The sequence below is a fragment of the Saccostrea echinata genome, unplaced genomic scaffold (assembly GCF_033153115.1).
Source record: "Saccostrea echinata isolate AGI-Se365-2 ecotype Australia unplaced genomic scaffold, CSIRO_AGI_Sech_v1 ptg000057l, whole genome shotgun sequence".
Taxonomy (NCBI): domain Eukaryota; kingdom Metazoa; phylum Mollusca; class Bivalvia; order Ostreida; family Ostreidae; genus Saccostrea; species Saccostrea echinata.
Genome location: NW_026889806.1, coordinates 1797147 through 1811991, shown reverse-complemented (window position 1 = coordinate 1811991; position 14845 = coordinate 1797147). Strand labels below are relative to the sequence as shown.

General features: G+C 32.2%; 1 protein-coding gene across 1 annotated transcript; it reads left to right on the top strand.

The window, feature by feature from the left end:
* The first annotated feature begins 224 nt into the window (after window positions 1-224).
* LOC133174165 (endoplasmic reticulum resident protein 44-like) lies at window positions 225-14619 on the top strand. The gene is made up of 13 exons (XM_061309227.1): window positions 225-379; window positions 3179-3251; window positions 3438-3477; window positions 6091-6160; window positions 6260-6305; window positions 6697-6881; window positions 7080-7195; window positions 7404-7461; window positions 8727-8843; window positions 9865-9976; window positions 10161-10308; window positions 11788-11902; window positions 13326-14619. Exons 1-13 carry the CDS (start codon window positions 323-325, stop codon window positions 13485-13487), a joined length of 1299 nt encoding a protein of 432 aa, XP_061165211.1. The 5' UTR covers window positions 225-322; the 3' UTR covers window positions 13488-14619.
* The last annotated feature ends 226 nt before the right edge of the window (window positions 14620-14845 follow it).

Genomic DNA, 14845 nt, shown 5'->3' with positions numbered 1-14845 from the left:
CTCCAAGATGGCGGGCAAGGGAAATAATTCGGAGGAAAAATACGTCATACGAAACTATCTATAATGTAAATCCAAAAAGAGACATCTTGAACTGAAATATCACATAATAGTCATTTTCTTCAAGATATCGAGGAATTAATACAAAAAATTCACTGATAGCATGTTACAATATATTTTGATTTGCTGTACCACAAGTTCTGGTTGGACGAAAACGCAGTGGAGCGAAATATATCGTTACCTATCTCGTCTGTCGCGAGATTACACGCGTGCATCGACTGTATTCACTTCCGGTGAATATATTTTGATCGTGTGCATGTAAAATATGCGTTATCCATACAGAAGTAAGCATGCTTGGGGACCAGTGAACATTTTATTAACGGTAAAATCATTTTTTTTTTTATTTGCATGCATGTAATTTTCAAATTTAAGTTGTCAAATCGATCCATTCCGGAGTGTGTTTCAATCACATATGTTCTATGACAACCGGGTAACGTGTCAATCAAACCATCAGTTAATATCTGTACACTTATGTTTGATAAGGTGTCCTTCAATTATGTGGTGGATATAAGTAAATATGTAAGATTAGAGTCTTCACGAACATCTCTTATGCTATTCTTTAAAATGTTTACACTGGTTTCATTATGATGTACATGTCCAGCACAATCTCTTGATTTAGCTATATAGCGTGAATTAGCTATATAGAATTAGCTATATAGCTTAAATTAGCTATATAGATTTAGCTATATAGCTCTCTTAAGCTATTCAAAAGAGCTTGATAAAGCTATTTGTGTGCAGTTTTTTTACAAAAATGTTTAATGTAAGAAATAGACAAAAAGTTGCAAGTATTTGACTTTGTACTATGGGCTATCAAAAAAGCAATCCAAATCAAATGTGGTTTCTTTCATTGCAGCTTTTGAATACTTTTAAGCAAAAGATGTATTTCCATTACAGGGTTAGAAACTCCCTAAAGTTACAACTTGCAAATAATTGCGAGTACCAAGAAAGTGAACTCGCAATTTTATAAGACTACTCACAATTTTCATATAAGGTTAAAATTTATATAAATTAAATACATGTAACTTAAGGAAAAAGTAACTACTGTACAATACACAAAATACAACTACAGTGTGACTTTTATTTAAATTAATGATTTAAATCAAAAGCATTGTGTTCTGTCATATTATATAATTTTGCTACAGTTTCAATGCAAAAAAAATCAACTCGCAAGTTTTTGCGAGTTACCTAATTTTTAACTCGCAATTTGGAAATTCTAACTCGCATTTTGCGAGTTGTATATAGTGAATTTCGAACCCTGCATTATATTTTGGATAACTGTCCACCACCTTATGTGCATTGAGCAGGTTGGGCACACACCACCAAATGGTCATTTAACCCACGTTTGGTGGTCAATCGCCCATTTCGGAGTCGGTATTTATTGACATTTGGGAGAGAAAAATCGTTTTGTTCAATCCATGGAATGGCATGAAATGGTGCATAATTTTAACTCGTGGGGAATAAAATGTAGACAATTATTGGTGCTCTAAACGGAAAAAATTGGAAATTCAACGCAGCGTTTTTTGGGCAGTATTGTTCAAATATTTGACAAAATGGTTCACCAATGTAAAAAAGTGCAATGTTTCTCCGTTTTAATTAAAAAGAAAAATTCCCTCCTTCCCGAACGTTGTTGCACTTGTCAATCGTGTTTCTTACTTTCTATTTCTATCATCCGGGCAACCAGTCAAATAATTTAATCCAATAAAAAATGATGGTCTTTTTCAAACCTGGTCAAAAGTCTGATTTAACTACGGAGGCACTTTAGTGTTAATTGTCAATTAGGAAATAAAAGAAAAGAGAAGAATTTGCTTTTGTTTCATTTTATTTTGTACCCGATGGCTTTATTCTTTATAAAAATAGGATATACAATGAGATCATGATATAATTATTGCTTCAAAATGATGTTCTTGGAATAAAAACAAGAATAATTTCAACTGTTACTTTGTTAATCTTTCATTCAAAATCATCGATTAAATATAGTAGATTTATCATAAATATGCATAGTAAACCACAAAAGGTCACACAGAAATCGCAACCTCATACTAATAAAAAGAAAATAATAAATAAATGTTACATTCGAATGTATAAAAAATGAATTTTATAGCAATAAGTGCCCACCATACCAATAATGCATGAGGAGCTCGTGTTTAACGGGATTTTATAGAGATTTATTTAGACGAAGATCCAAAGATCGATTGAAAGTTAACTTCTACAGAGTTAAACCATTAGTCTAAATAAAATTTTATCCAACTAGACACAAAAAAATATTTTTTAGGATTGATTAAGCAAGAAGTTTGGCCATCACAGACAGCTGTATGTATCGTTTTTACGAAGTTCCACAGAAATTACACATGGAAAATCTACCGAACTGTATTAATTGTGCAAGGAATATGTTAACTAAAATTCCCTGATGCCCATGCCAATGCGCATTTGTATTATTTCAATAAAAATAGGATTTGAATAAAAAAGACCACATTTGGTCAGTAAAACCGACTCCGATATGGGTGAATGACCACCAAACGGGGGTTAAATGACCATTTGGTGGTGTGTGCCCAACCTGTTGAGGCATGGATAAGTATGATTGCTTCACATTGTGCTGAATTTTTACCAATCAATTATCTTGTTGACTATAATTGAGCTCCTTTATAATTTCATTCAAGAAGTAACTGTGTGGTCACAAATCAATTGCATTATATAGCCCCCAAACTTATAGAACTTTGAGTACAAAGTCTCTCAAGGAAACACAATTTGATGAGTGATTTTTACATGCATTGTTTTCAGAAGAGTTCAAAAAAATGTTTCCTCTGTAAAAGTTTCCTATGTATTCCCATGCAAAACTTTTATTGCCCATTGAGGCCCCACCCTACCCCCGGGGGTCTTGATTTGAACAAACTAAATTCCACACTACATGAGGATGCTTCCATATAAATTTGACCAATCATGACTTTGCTCTTCTTGAGAAGAAGATTTTTAAGATAAATTATTAGTAAACAACCCTTCACTAATAGAAAGTAAAAGGAATAATTTTTACAAACGACTAGGTGTATGAAGCATATCTCAAATTCATGTATAAATTTCTTAATATTGATTATTCACATATGGATTTTTTTCCTCACTTTTTCAGATCAGCCTTTTGATTAAGGGGGCACTTAACGATGTAATATCTCTGAATGGTGCAAACATTGGAAGTGTTATAGGTATAACACATACTTCTAGTAAAAATATTTTCTTTCTTTAAATGAGCAATGTTAATAGGTATGGTTAAAAAAGTAAGCAATGAAATTCTCAGCTTGTTGATCAATTAACTAAAATTGCCTGGTTTTTTATTAAGTAAAAGAAAAAAAATGTGTGAGTTGACCCAGTATTTATTTTGAAATTTTCAGGTTCAAATGAGGTGGTGTTCATTAACTTTTATGCTGACTGGTAAGTCATTTTCAATTCTGCATGGTCAAAAACACACAGTTGTGTATAGCTGCAGAACTGTAGCTCTTTGCTTGAGAAAATTCAGACAGACAAAGCAGAGAGCTACAGATCCAAGCGTTGTAAAAACCTTCGATTTACGCCGCCGCTTTTTTGTCGCTCGCTTCAGGTATTATCTCTTGTATTTAATGCTTTCCCCCACTTTAAAAACAGTATCCGATAATTAACCATATATTTTACTCCTATTCCTGATACCTTATTTACCTTTCAACGGTTCCAGACGGTCATATGTGGTTTTTGAATATCAGTTAAAAAAAAAATGCATTCCGACGTTGACGTTTGTGTCATCCTTAAATAACATGCCCGAGTTTTATTTATTTCTTTTCTTTTTTACAAACGTATTGTATTCTTTGTAGACATTATACATGATACCTGAACCTCCTGAATTTCTCGTCAATTATATGTTTTTTGAAAGACATTTTTTTCACACGACCCCCAACATGGACGTCGGAATGGGATTTTTTTAAACCGACATTCCAAAACCATTAGGGGCTGATTGGGACCGTTGAAAGGTATATAAGGTATCGAGAATAGGAGTAAATATATGGTTAATTATCAGATACTATTTTTAAAGCGGGGGAACTCATAATATACAAGAGATAATACCCGAAGCGAGTGACAAAAACGTGGTGGCGTAAATCGAAGGTTTTTACAACGCTTGGATCTGTAGCTCTCTGCTTTGTCTACAGGTCCGAATTTTCTCAAGCAGAGAGCTACAGTTCTGCAGCTAAGTTGTGTATTGCTGCTTTTTTCTTCAAAATGCTATGTCTTTGAATGGTGATGTTACCATGTTTACTAATAAAGAATACGTAAAATTAATTTTGAAATGTTCTCTGGCTCTATGTTTCTGTCTAAAAATTTATTGAAAAAAATCTCACTAGTGCTAGTTTCAGCCCATTCATTTCTGGTATAAATTGATTGTTACTTCAATGAATACTTGCTAGCTGATGCTAAAAATATGTTGAAAATCAGAAATATAATATTACTTAAATAGTTTTAACAATTAATATGCTGCTAATACTATTTTGTATCTCTCTATTTAAAGAAAGGGAGTCTTTTTTGTAAGTTTAAAATGCAAAACTTAAAAAGAAATGTTGCTTAACCAAGAACATCTTTGTTCAGAATAAACACCTCAAGCATATAAAGTTACTGACTTATTTGACTCTTGTGGTTATATATTTTCATGTAATTGTTTTAATTTTGAATACAATGCCAGTTGTGTTATAAATTTAAGAATTGCTTTATTAATAGTATAGTCAAATTAATAAGGTAAACTTTGATATCTCGAACCTGGCGGGACTGAGGAAAAACTTCGAGATATCCGAGTGTTCGAGATATCGAAGTTGATGAATTTGGTACTGATATTGTTATGTTACATGTTCTATTAACAGGAAATTAACCCACCCACCCTTTCCACCACGTGCATAATTTAATTTAAGCGGTAAATGTTTCGGTTCGTACTTAGTGATATCTTTTTAAAAATACATTTGCATATACACTTACAATGCATATATTATTTTATTCAATGCTGCAACACTTACATTTTACAAATTTCGATCGCTTTCAATAGCGATAATGATAATCATGCTGGTTTCAGATTTTCTGATACCCGGATATGTGTTACGCTTTGTAAATGATAAACCGATCACTGTAGTAAGGATTAAGACAGAAACAGGAATTATCGTTCTACAATAAATTATTGAAATTGCCAATATGCATAAACAAAAGCAGACTTTGTTTCGATTGTATGAACTTTAAGTTTTCTTTTTACATCACTGTGAGATAATCTAACTATCCCCCAGGGTTGGCTACCAGGTCCTTCATTATATTGCCTTATCAGACATGATGTGTACTGAAGAATTAGATTTTTGGTACTGACTTTCATACTCAAAATAATGTCTTTAATTGTTTAATTTCTTGAGTTCAATATCACTTTGATGTGTTCAGTGTTTACTTTGATATGTAATAATGTGTATAAGCGTGTATTTTCGACAAATTTAAATTCCTATTACAGTAATTGTCCCCAGCCGCTGTTTCATTATGGTGTCATCATATCTCAGAGTGCGCATTTTATTAACACCTCCAAATCACCTGGCCTGCGTAATAGAATTTAACTACCATAAACAGCTTGGGGCTAATAAGGTGTGATTATCAGAAATGGTCCCATGAAGCCTGTGCTAGACCTAACGGAAACGTTCAACAGACCTAAATTAGCATAATGGGATTATTGTGTACTAAGGTGTGAATTTAGCGGAGCGAGAAATTTGTTGGACTTCGAGATAATGCATGTGTTTATAGCACTTGGGACCGTAAATCTACTTCGAGATAAGTGAGGTATTCGAGATTTCCGTGTTCGAGATACCAGGGTTTTTTTAAATCATAAATATAATAAAAACGGTCTTGATTCACTTCGAAATATCCGTGGTATTCGACATATCAGTGTTCGAGATACCAAAGTTTACCTGTAGTAGTGTTTACAATAGCCCCTGCCAGATTATGGTGTTTAGAACAAGATGAACTTTTTTTGGTGATATTGAAGATGTTTCTTTTTTTCAGGTGTAGATTTAGTCAGATTCTAGCTCCGGTCTTTGAAGAAGCATCTAATAAAGTAAAAGATGAATTTCCTGTAAGTTAATTAAGAAAGTGTTTGGAAAGATTCAAATTTAATGATTTCATATTTTATAGTACATATACAGTGTACATGTAATTTAACATTTAATTTCAGACTCCAGGGAAAATTGCTTTCGGCAAAGTAGATTGTGATTCAGAATGTAAGTAAAAATTGTTTTTGTAAGACTATGGAAGTTTTATATGGTTTAATGCTTGACTATCCTGTTGAGTAAACCAGGAAATTATGTTAGTGGTTATTATAGACAAGAGGTTGTTTCTTTATAATGCATAAGTGCATCCATGTAGCAAATCTTTTAAGAATAGGAGTGTATGTACAATTATCATGATTATTGTACACTGTTTATGAAATCTGCCTTTTTTCCCTTTTCATGATCTATACAGTAACAAGCTAATCTTCTTATAAGCTGTTACCTGTATGACATCTGCGATGACATTATTGTTTCTCCCCCCGTATAATTATATTGATTTTTTTTATGTTTTTAATATTTATTTAAAAGCAATTACTGTATTTGTTCTCTCACATCTTATTAGCTGATATAGCCAGCCAATATCATATATCGAAATATCCAACACTTAAACTGGTTCGCAATGGACAACTTATTAAGAAAGAATACAGAGGTCAAAGATCTGTGGATGCTTTGGTCCAGTTTGTCAAAGATCAAGTCAGAGATTCAGTTCAACAAATTGACTCATTGGATAAATTAGATGAATTAAATGTAAGTTGCAAAGATAATTTATGATTTTGATGAAGGAAGGAATGAAGTTGGTTAAAGTTAAAATGTGATCAAATCCTGGAGTAATTCATGTTCCCATGTACCTAAAATATTTTTTGAGAAAAATTGCTTTATTAGACTAATAATCTTAATTTGGTTTGTGAATGTTAAATACATGTAGCCCATGCTTATTTCTTGTAGGAAAAAAAGAGACACATAATTGGTTACTTTGCTGATGTAAACTCTGATAGTTATAGGTTATTTAATAAAGTAGCAAGCACTTTACGTGAAGATTGTGAATTCCATTCTGCAGTCGGGTAATTCTTATTTTATTTTATGCTCCATCAAATACTTAATCCATGTGAAAGCTATATGTCTATGATTTGAAACAATGATATTGATGCATGGAAAAAAAGAAAAGATTTTAAGTGCTAGACAAAAGATAAAATTCTAAGTGCATGTGTAATATTACTGTAAATAAGGAGGTCACATTTGTTAAATATTTGGTGTTTCATTCTATTACAGACCAGTTTCTGAGCCAGAGAGATCAATGGGAGACAGAGTTGTTTACAGAGCACCTCAGGTATAGTAGGAAAAAAAAGCATTGATTATTAAACACATACAGGTAACTCTCGATACCTCAAAGTCCGCGGGACTGAGGAAAAACTTCCGAGAGATCAAGAGTTCGAGTTTTCAAGAGTCTGGAATTTTCCGGGTTTGTGGACAGGTTTTAAAATTAGTCTTACCGGATGTAATGATTGTCATGCAGAGCTAACCTTTCACACATGGTTTTTACAAAACCACAATATTTTTTTAATTTAGATGAATATTTCATTAAACTGAGTAAAGTGAAAAATGTATATCGTCATTTCATGTATATCTATTTATTCTTTGTAATATGGACATCATACTATGCATTCATTACATGAAAACAACATTTTACAGTGTCGTACATAGCATTGACTATTCCAAACATGATCATTGAATGCAGTTCTTTGAGTATTTGTCCAATAATAGTCGTCATACTGATATTGAGGCTGTTTCTGCTTTTTCATATTTCATTTAACTATGGCACTGACTCGAAATAAAAATTAAATTAGTATTTTGTCTTTTAATCAATTACTACTTTTCACTGACACTGCGTCTCTAAATTATCGTAAGACAGTCGATGATGATTATTTTAATAGCATATAGACAAAATATGAATAATTATAAATCAATTATCACCTTGCAGCATAAGTGTCACCTAAATAAACATCCCGTTCCTCGAGACCCGCATCTTCTGCCTTGGGCCATTTAAATGTCCAGGTAAAGGTGCTAATTATATAACCTTGTATACACATAGCCACTTCGAGGTATCGAGGGTAAATTCTAATAGAATATGCATAGCTGGACTGCATTTTGACTTTGAGGGAACAAGGGTTTCGAGAGATCAAGAGTTCGAGAAATCAAGAGTAAATTTGCTTAGTTATATAGGGGGAAAATTCGTGACCGGAGACTCACTTCGAGCAATCAAGAACTTCAAGAGATCAAAGTTCAAGCCATCAAGAGTTACCTGTATACTGAAATAGAAACATGTGGATGTGGGGAAAGAGGATGGAGTGCTATATATCATACTAATTTTCTATTTAAAATAAATTTCAATATGAAAAGTACATTTTTAAAGTTTTAGAGAAATTTTGAGTGTATTTCTAAAACCTTTGTATTTTTTCAATTATGCAAACAAGTGTCATATCGAGTAGAATGTTTGATGTGCAGTTGTGGCTATGATATTAAGAGTAAAATCTCAAGTTTTTAGTAATGTACATTGTACTTACCTATGTAGATAATATTCTTGATTTCCTCCAGACAACCCACCAGGATATTGCCTATATTGGTAGTCTGACAGATTTTGATGGTCTCTTGCACTGGGCTCAGCAAAACTGTGTGCCCCTGGTCAGGGAGATTACATTTGATAATGCTGAGGTTGGTATATCATAATATATATGTCCACTGTATAAAAAACTAAATTCATTTTCTGTTGCAAGGTAACCTATCAACTTGTAAAAACATCTCTTACTTAATTTTATCTCCATGTGTATAATATATGGTAAGTGAACTTATATTGGTGAATATTGGTACAAGTTGGCTGTGAAAATGCACAAGCGTACAACAGCATGTTCGATATTGAACACTCATATTCAGAACATTTCGGGGCATACAGTAGTATACATTGCAAACTCACCGTTCTCTCACCAAGATATGAACACCAAAGTTCTTTAGACTTTTAGTTCTTTTTTATTATAGACTATTTATTACCTATATAATAACAGGCCATACTCAATTTTATCATTGTGTAAATAAAAGCTCATAATGTACCCTATCTACATGTAAAAACAGCTCATACTGTATCCTTTCTATATATAAATAACAGCTTATACTGAATTCTATCTACATGTCATAACAGCTCTTCTGTATCCTATCTACATTTAACAGCCATGCTGTATCCTATCTATTTATAAATAACAGCTTATACTGTATCCTAGTTATATGTACATGTAACATGGCCATAGAATCGGGGGAATACGGTGGAGGGGGAGGGGCTTGTCAAGGAAATATTTGGTAGTTGATAGTGCCCCCCCCCCCCCCAACTGAAAATGTATGGTTGTGCCCCCTCAAAGTGAAATTGCTTCCTACGGGCGTGTGTAAGCAACAGCTCATACTGAACCTTATCTATATGTAATAACAGCTCATATTGTATTCTATTTACATGTATATGTAAACAACAGCTCATACTCCTTATCTATATGTAATAACAGCTCATATTGTATTCTATTTATATGTAAACAACAGCTCATACTGAACCTTATCTATATGTAATAACAGCTCATATTGTATTCTATTTATATGTAAACAACAGCTCCTACTGAACCTCATTTATATGTAATAACAGCTCCTACTGAACCTTATCTATATGTAAATAACAGCTCATGCTGTATTCTTGCAGGAATTGACAGAAGAGGGATTACCATTTTTGATTCTGTTCCATCACCCAGATGACAAAGACATTGTTCAGAGATTCTCTAATGTTGTCCAACAACAGCTAAAGACTGAAAAATGTAAGAACAAGTCGACAATGCATTGTAATCTTTAGTAATTTACTAACTAATTTAATTTTCAGAAACTTTGAGCCAGACCACAATAAAAAAAAACTTAAGAATCCTTGTGTTACAGTGAACTTACATGGTATTACTATTTAGTTTTTATTCAGACTATGACCAGTAAGATTTTCTCTGATTTCAGCATCTGTAAATTTCCTGACTGCTGATGGTTTGAAGTTTAAGCACCCTCTTCATCATCTTGGTAAATCTGAGTCAGACCTTCCTGTCTTAGCGATTGACAGTTTCCGTCACATGTATTTGTTCCCACATGATGTTAAAAAAGATCTAGAGTGAGTAATCTTTTTTGTCAGAAAACCCAATCTTTTAAAGCTAAAGACACTATAACTTACGTTAAAAATAACTTACAGTTAAAAATAAAGTTGGGAATTTATTTTGATTACCAAATAAAGTTATGAAAATGCTGCAAACAACACAATTAAAATCCAACATGTTGTAAAGATGTCAAATTTTATTTATCTATTTTCCTATCAGGAAAGTAATGCCTCTATTTGAATTTATGTATCACCTGATAACATTGTTACTCTTAGATTGATAAACAAAAATGGCATCAAGAAAACAAAGTAGACTATTTGTTATACAATTAACTTTAACATGAATGTCAAACTTCTTACTCTTAATGATATCTACAACAACCAATATGGGTTAAATTGTTAGCAATATTTAATTTAAAGATCTCAAAACCCGAACTAATAATGCCAAAATTGAACCTTGCTAAAAATTCTGCATACAAGGTATGGTAAAAATCTTTAAAAAATCTTCTTCTCAAGAACAGCAATGCCCTGCTTAGTCATATTTATATGGAAGCATCCTCATGTGGTGTAGATTTAAAATTTGTTCAAATCATGACCCTGGGGGTAGGATGGGGCCACTATGGGGGATCAAAGTTTTACATAGAAATATTTAGGAAAAAAATCTTAATAAATCTTCTCAATAACAGCAATTTCATGATAAGTCATATTCATATGGAAGCATCCTCAGGTAGTGCAGATTCAAAATTGTTCAAATCATGACCCCTGGGCATAGGGTTGGGCCACAGTGGGGATCAATGTTTTACATAGGGACACATAGGAAAAAAACTTTAAAAGTCTTCTTCTCAAGAGCTTGAAAGCCATGATTGAACATAATGATCGGGAAGCATCTTCAGGTAGTGTAGATTTAATTTTGTTCAGATCATGATCACTGTGGGGGGGGGGGGGGGGGAGCAGAGTGGGGGATCAATCTTTTACATAGGAATAAATGGGGGGAAAAAATCTTGAAAAATCTTCTCAAGCACAGCAAAGCATTGATTAGTCATATTGATATGAAGGCATCCTGATGTTACATGTACCGGTAATTTAAATTCAAGTTTGTTTAAATCATGACAGGCCACAGTTGGGGATCAAAGTTTTGCATAGGAATATGTGAAAGAAAAAATTGTGACTGTTCAGATTGTTTATGCACTTCAGTCATCAATATTTATGAAAAGGCAACTGTTCTTAATTGCAGATAGTGCTTAATTGCTTTATAATTACAGTGACTTATTTAGTAAAATTTTGGGAAAGTTTTTTTTTTTTCATTATACAGCATGTTTCTCAAATCATTTTTTGACATAAAAATTTGGCATTTATTTTGGCATTTATATAGCTTAGATAGCTTTATTAAGGTTTCAAAGCTTCATTTTATGTTAGCAAAGTATTTTACATGAGTATCAGATGACTACTTTTGAAATATTTTATTCTTGTTCACAATACAAAAGAATATTATTTCAGAACACCAGGGTTTTTGTCCCAGTTCATAGCTGACCTACATTCAGGAAAACTTCATAGAGAATTCCACCATGGACCTGACCCCACAACTCCATATCCTACTCCCCCGCCCCCTGGGGTAAGTAACAGGAAAATAAACATTTTGAAAAAAATTGCTGCCCTAAAATTAATTTTTGAGAAAAAATTATTAAAGATTCCATTGTATAAGTTGGCATAGATGTATATGTAGGCATTAAAGAAATGGATATTTGTTGGAGGTAGAAAGGATTTGTGCATCCTAAATATATGTACATGAGTATATAGTTGGTAGTTGCTCTAAATATGAATTGTTCAGTACCTGAAAGCTGCACTCCCCATCTTAATTGGTAAACTAGAAATATGTCCATAGGACACGAATGCACTGCCCAGGATTCGTTAGTAATGCAACATGAAAATGTGTATCAGTGTATGAAGTGTGATGAAAATATCTTGAATAGTTTCTTTAAGTATAAGTTATATACACTTAATAAATAGTAAAGTAAAAGTTCACTGGGAAGGTCAAGGGGGAAAAAATGGGACAAAGTTAATTAATTCTCACTAAATATGCCTAATTTTCAGTGCATAAGCTTACATAAAAAATATCCTGAATGGTTTCTTTGAAATTGAGATAATCACATATTTTATTTAAGCAAGGTCAAGGTCAAAAGAGAGAAAGTAAAAAATCTTGATGCACTTGAATAGTTCTCATCAATATGTACATGTATCAGCATATGAAGTTTGATTAAAATATCTTGAATAGTTTCTTTGAAATTGAGATAATCAATAATTCACTTTAAGAAAGGTCAAAGGAAAGATCAAGGTCAAAAAATCTTGATGCACTTGAATAGCTCTCATCAATGTGTACATGTTTCAGCATATGAAGTTTGATAAAAATATCCTGAATAGTGTCTTTGAAACTTAGCTGAACACAAATTTAAGAAAAATGAAGTCAAGGTCAAGGTAATAAAAAGTTGATGAAGTTGAATACTAGTAGTTTTAACCAGTATATATCAGCATGCAAGGTTTGATAAAAATATATTTAATAGTTTCTTTGAGACTGAGCTAAATAATGATTTAAGAAAAGAGAGGTCAAGATCAAAGGAAAGGTCAAGGTCAAACAATAATGCAGTTAAATAGCTCTTATCAGTATGTATCAGCATATGAAGTTTGATAAAAGTATTTTGAATAGTTTCTATGAAACTGACCTAACACAAAGTGTGACAGAAGGATGGGAGGACAAACGGACAGAAGGATAGAGGACGGACATGACAAACACTATATGCACTGGCCATGTTCATGGCAGGGCATAAAAAAAATATATACATGTATATCTACTTTACTATATATTTCTATTGAAGATGTATTTTTAATAAGACCAATTTAGATGAGGGTTCCAATGATTTAATCTTTTAAAAAGGAATATGTTAATAGTATCCATTTCATATTACTCATATAACGTACTTTGTTTTCTGCTGTTCACATAATATACATGTATGTATTAAAAAATGTTTTGAAAATTTCAGTCTGATAATGCTGAAGAGAAACAGGAACAAAAAACTGACCATATCCCCCACGATGTCAACAGAGACAATGCCCCCAAACAGCCTACATCCCCTCCCGAGTCAACCTTCAGGAAACTTGCCCCCTCTAGAAATAGATATACGATTTTGAGGGATGAGTTATGATGAAGTTCTTAGGAGTGAAATTATTTCGTTTTTTAAGGATCAGTTATCAAAAACAATGCCATTTTAAATCAATACTGGACAAGTACACAAAAAGAATTCATTTTTTTTTTGTCCAACCATAAGCAAGACTCTGTTAAATACATTGTACAAGTGGATGTACAGTGTAAATGAATTTGCTAAACTGATCTCACGTAATCATTGCTGTTGAGTTCATGTATGGGATGCTTTCCTGTGACAAGGAATTAAGAATGAAGATATTTTTTGTTTCATCATGTTAAATTAAATTGTAGTTAATCTTTTCTACATGTATAATAGTCTAGGTTGAGGAGGGAGTTTATTAGAATTTTTTGGTCAGGTTTTGCTTTTATAATCCTGATATGTGCAGAGATTTTTGAATCTTGTTTCTTATTTAATTTTCAATGCTGTCCATCCATATCCAATACTTGTTTCATACATTACAAATTTACATGTACGTGTATGTAGACTGTATAATAAGTAATACTGTTTTAAGTGATCATTAAGTAGGATATAGGAAATATACATGTTATGTCTGTGAAAGTGTGTCTTTTGCAACATGTACACTGTCCATTTTCAAGGTACTGTAACAGAAAAAAAATACCAAATTATTATGTGTAAAACTATTCAGCTTGTTGGTATTGGTCGTTTGCATTTCCTTTTTATGCACCAGTTGATATGTCACAGAGTTTTGAATTTAATATGTACATCTTTTAATCATTATTTTTTCCTCCATACAATTTTTCATATTATATATTTCTCAGTCAATTTGTATCAAGGTTTGATAAAAATTGCCTGCTTCAAACAACAGAAAATCCACTTTCATTCTAAGCACTGTAAACAGAAAAGGTGGACTGAGTAAAATTTTCACCAACTTTTAGTAAAACATCTCTGCCAAACTATTCAAGATTTTAAACAAAGTTTACTTACAGTAAATAAGTACAAATTTACTGAAACTTCATCAGATGTTACATTTTGAATCATAAATACAAATTACAATGTACATGTATGTTAAATGTATGCCCCTTTATGTGGGTGAAATCATTTTTTAACTTTGTTCATTTTTTTAAATTATATTTAAAGAATGTCAAATGACATAATAAAATATTTTCTGAAAGTTTTCTTCAAATATTGATGTTCCTGAATATGGAGATTAACTTATTTCACAGAGTTTGATTTTATTTGTGGTATTCAGTAGTATCATATTCACCAGATGTGAATTAAAAAAAGATCGTACAAATTTCACAGTCCCTCCAGGAAATGGCTTATAAAACGTGGATCAATTTTTGTGTCAAATCAAAAGTATCTGTACTAATAAATTAATTAGAGATTTAAGTTTTTTT

Bases quoted from the DNA above. Each gene is read 5' to 3' on its own strand.
- LOC133174165 (XM_061309227.1), top strand. From the start codon at position 323: ATGCGTTATCCATACAGAAGTAAGCATGCTTGGGGACCAGTGAACATT. The intron at 3,478-6,090 runs GTAAGTCATTTT...TCTTTTTTTCAG, and splicing joins ATTAACTTTTATGCTGACTG to GTGTAGATTTAGTCAGATTC. The intron at 6,306-6,696 runs GTAAGTAAAAAT...ACATCTTATTAG, and splicing joins AGTAGATTGTGATTCAGAAT to CTGATATAGCCAGCCAATAT.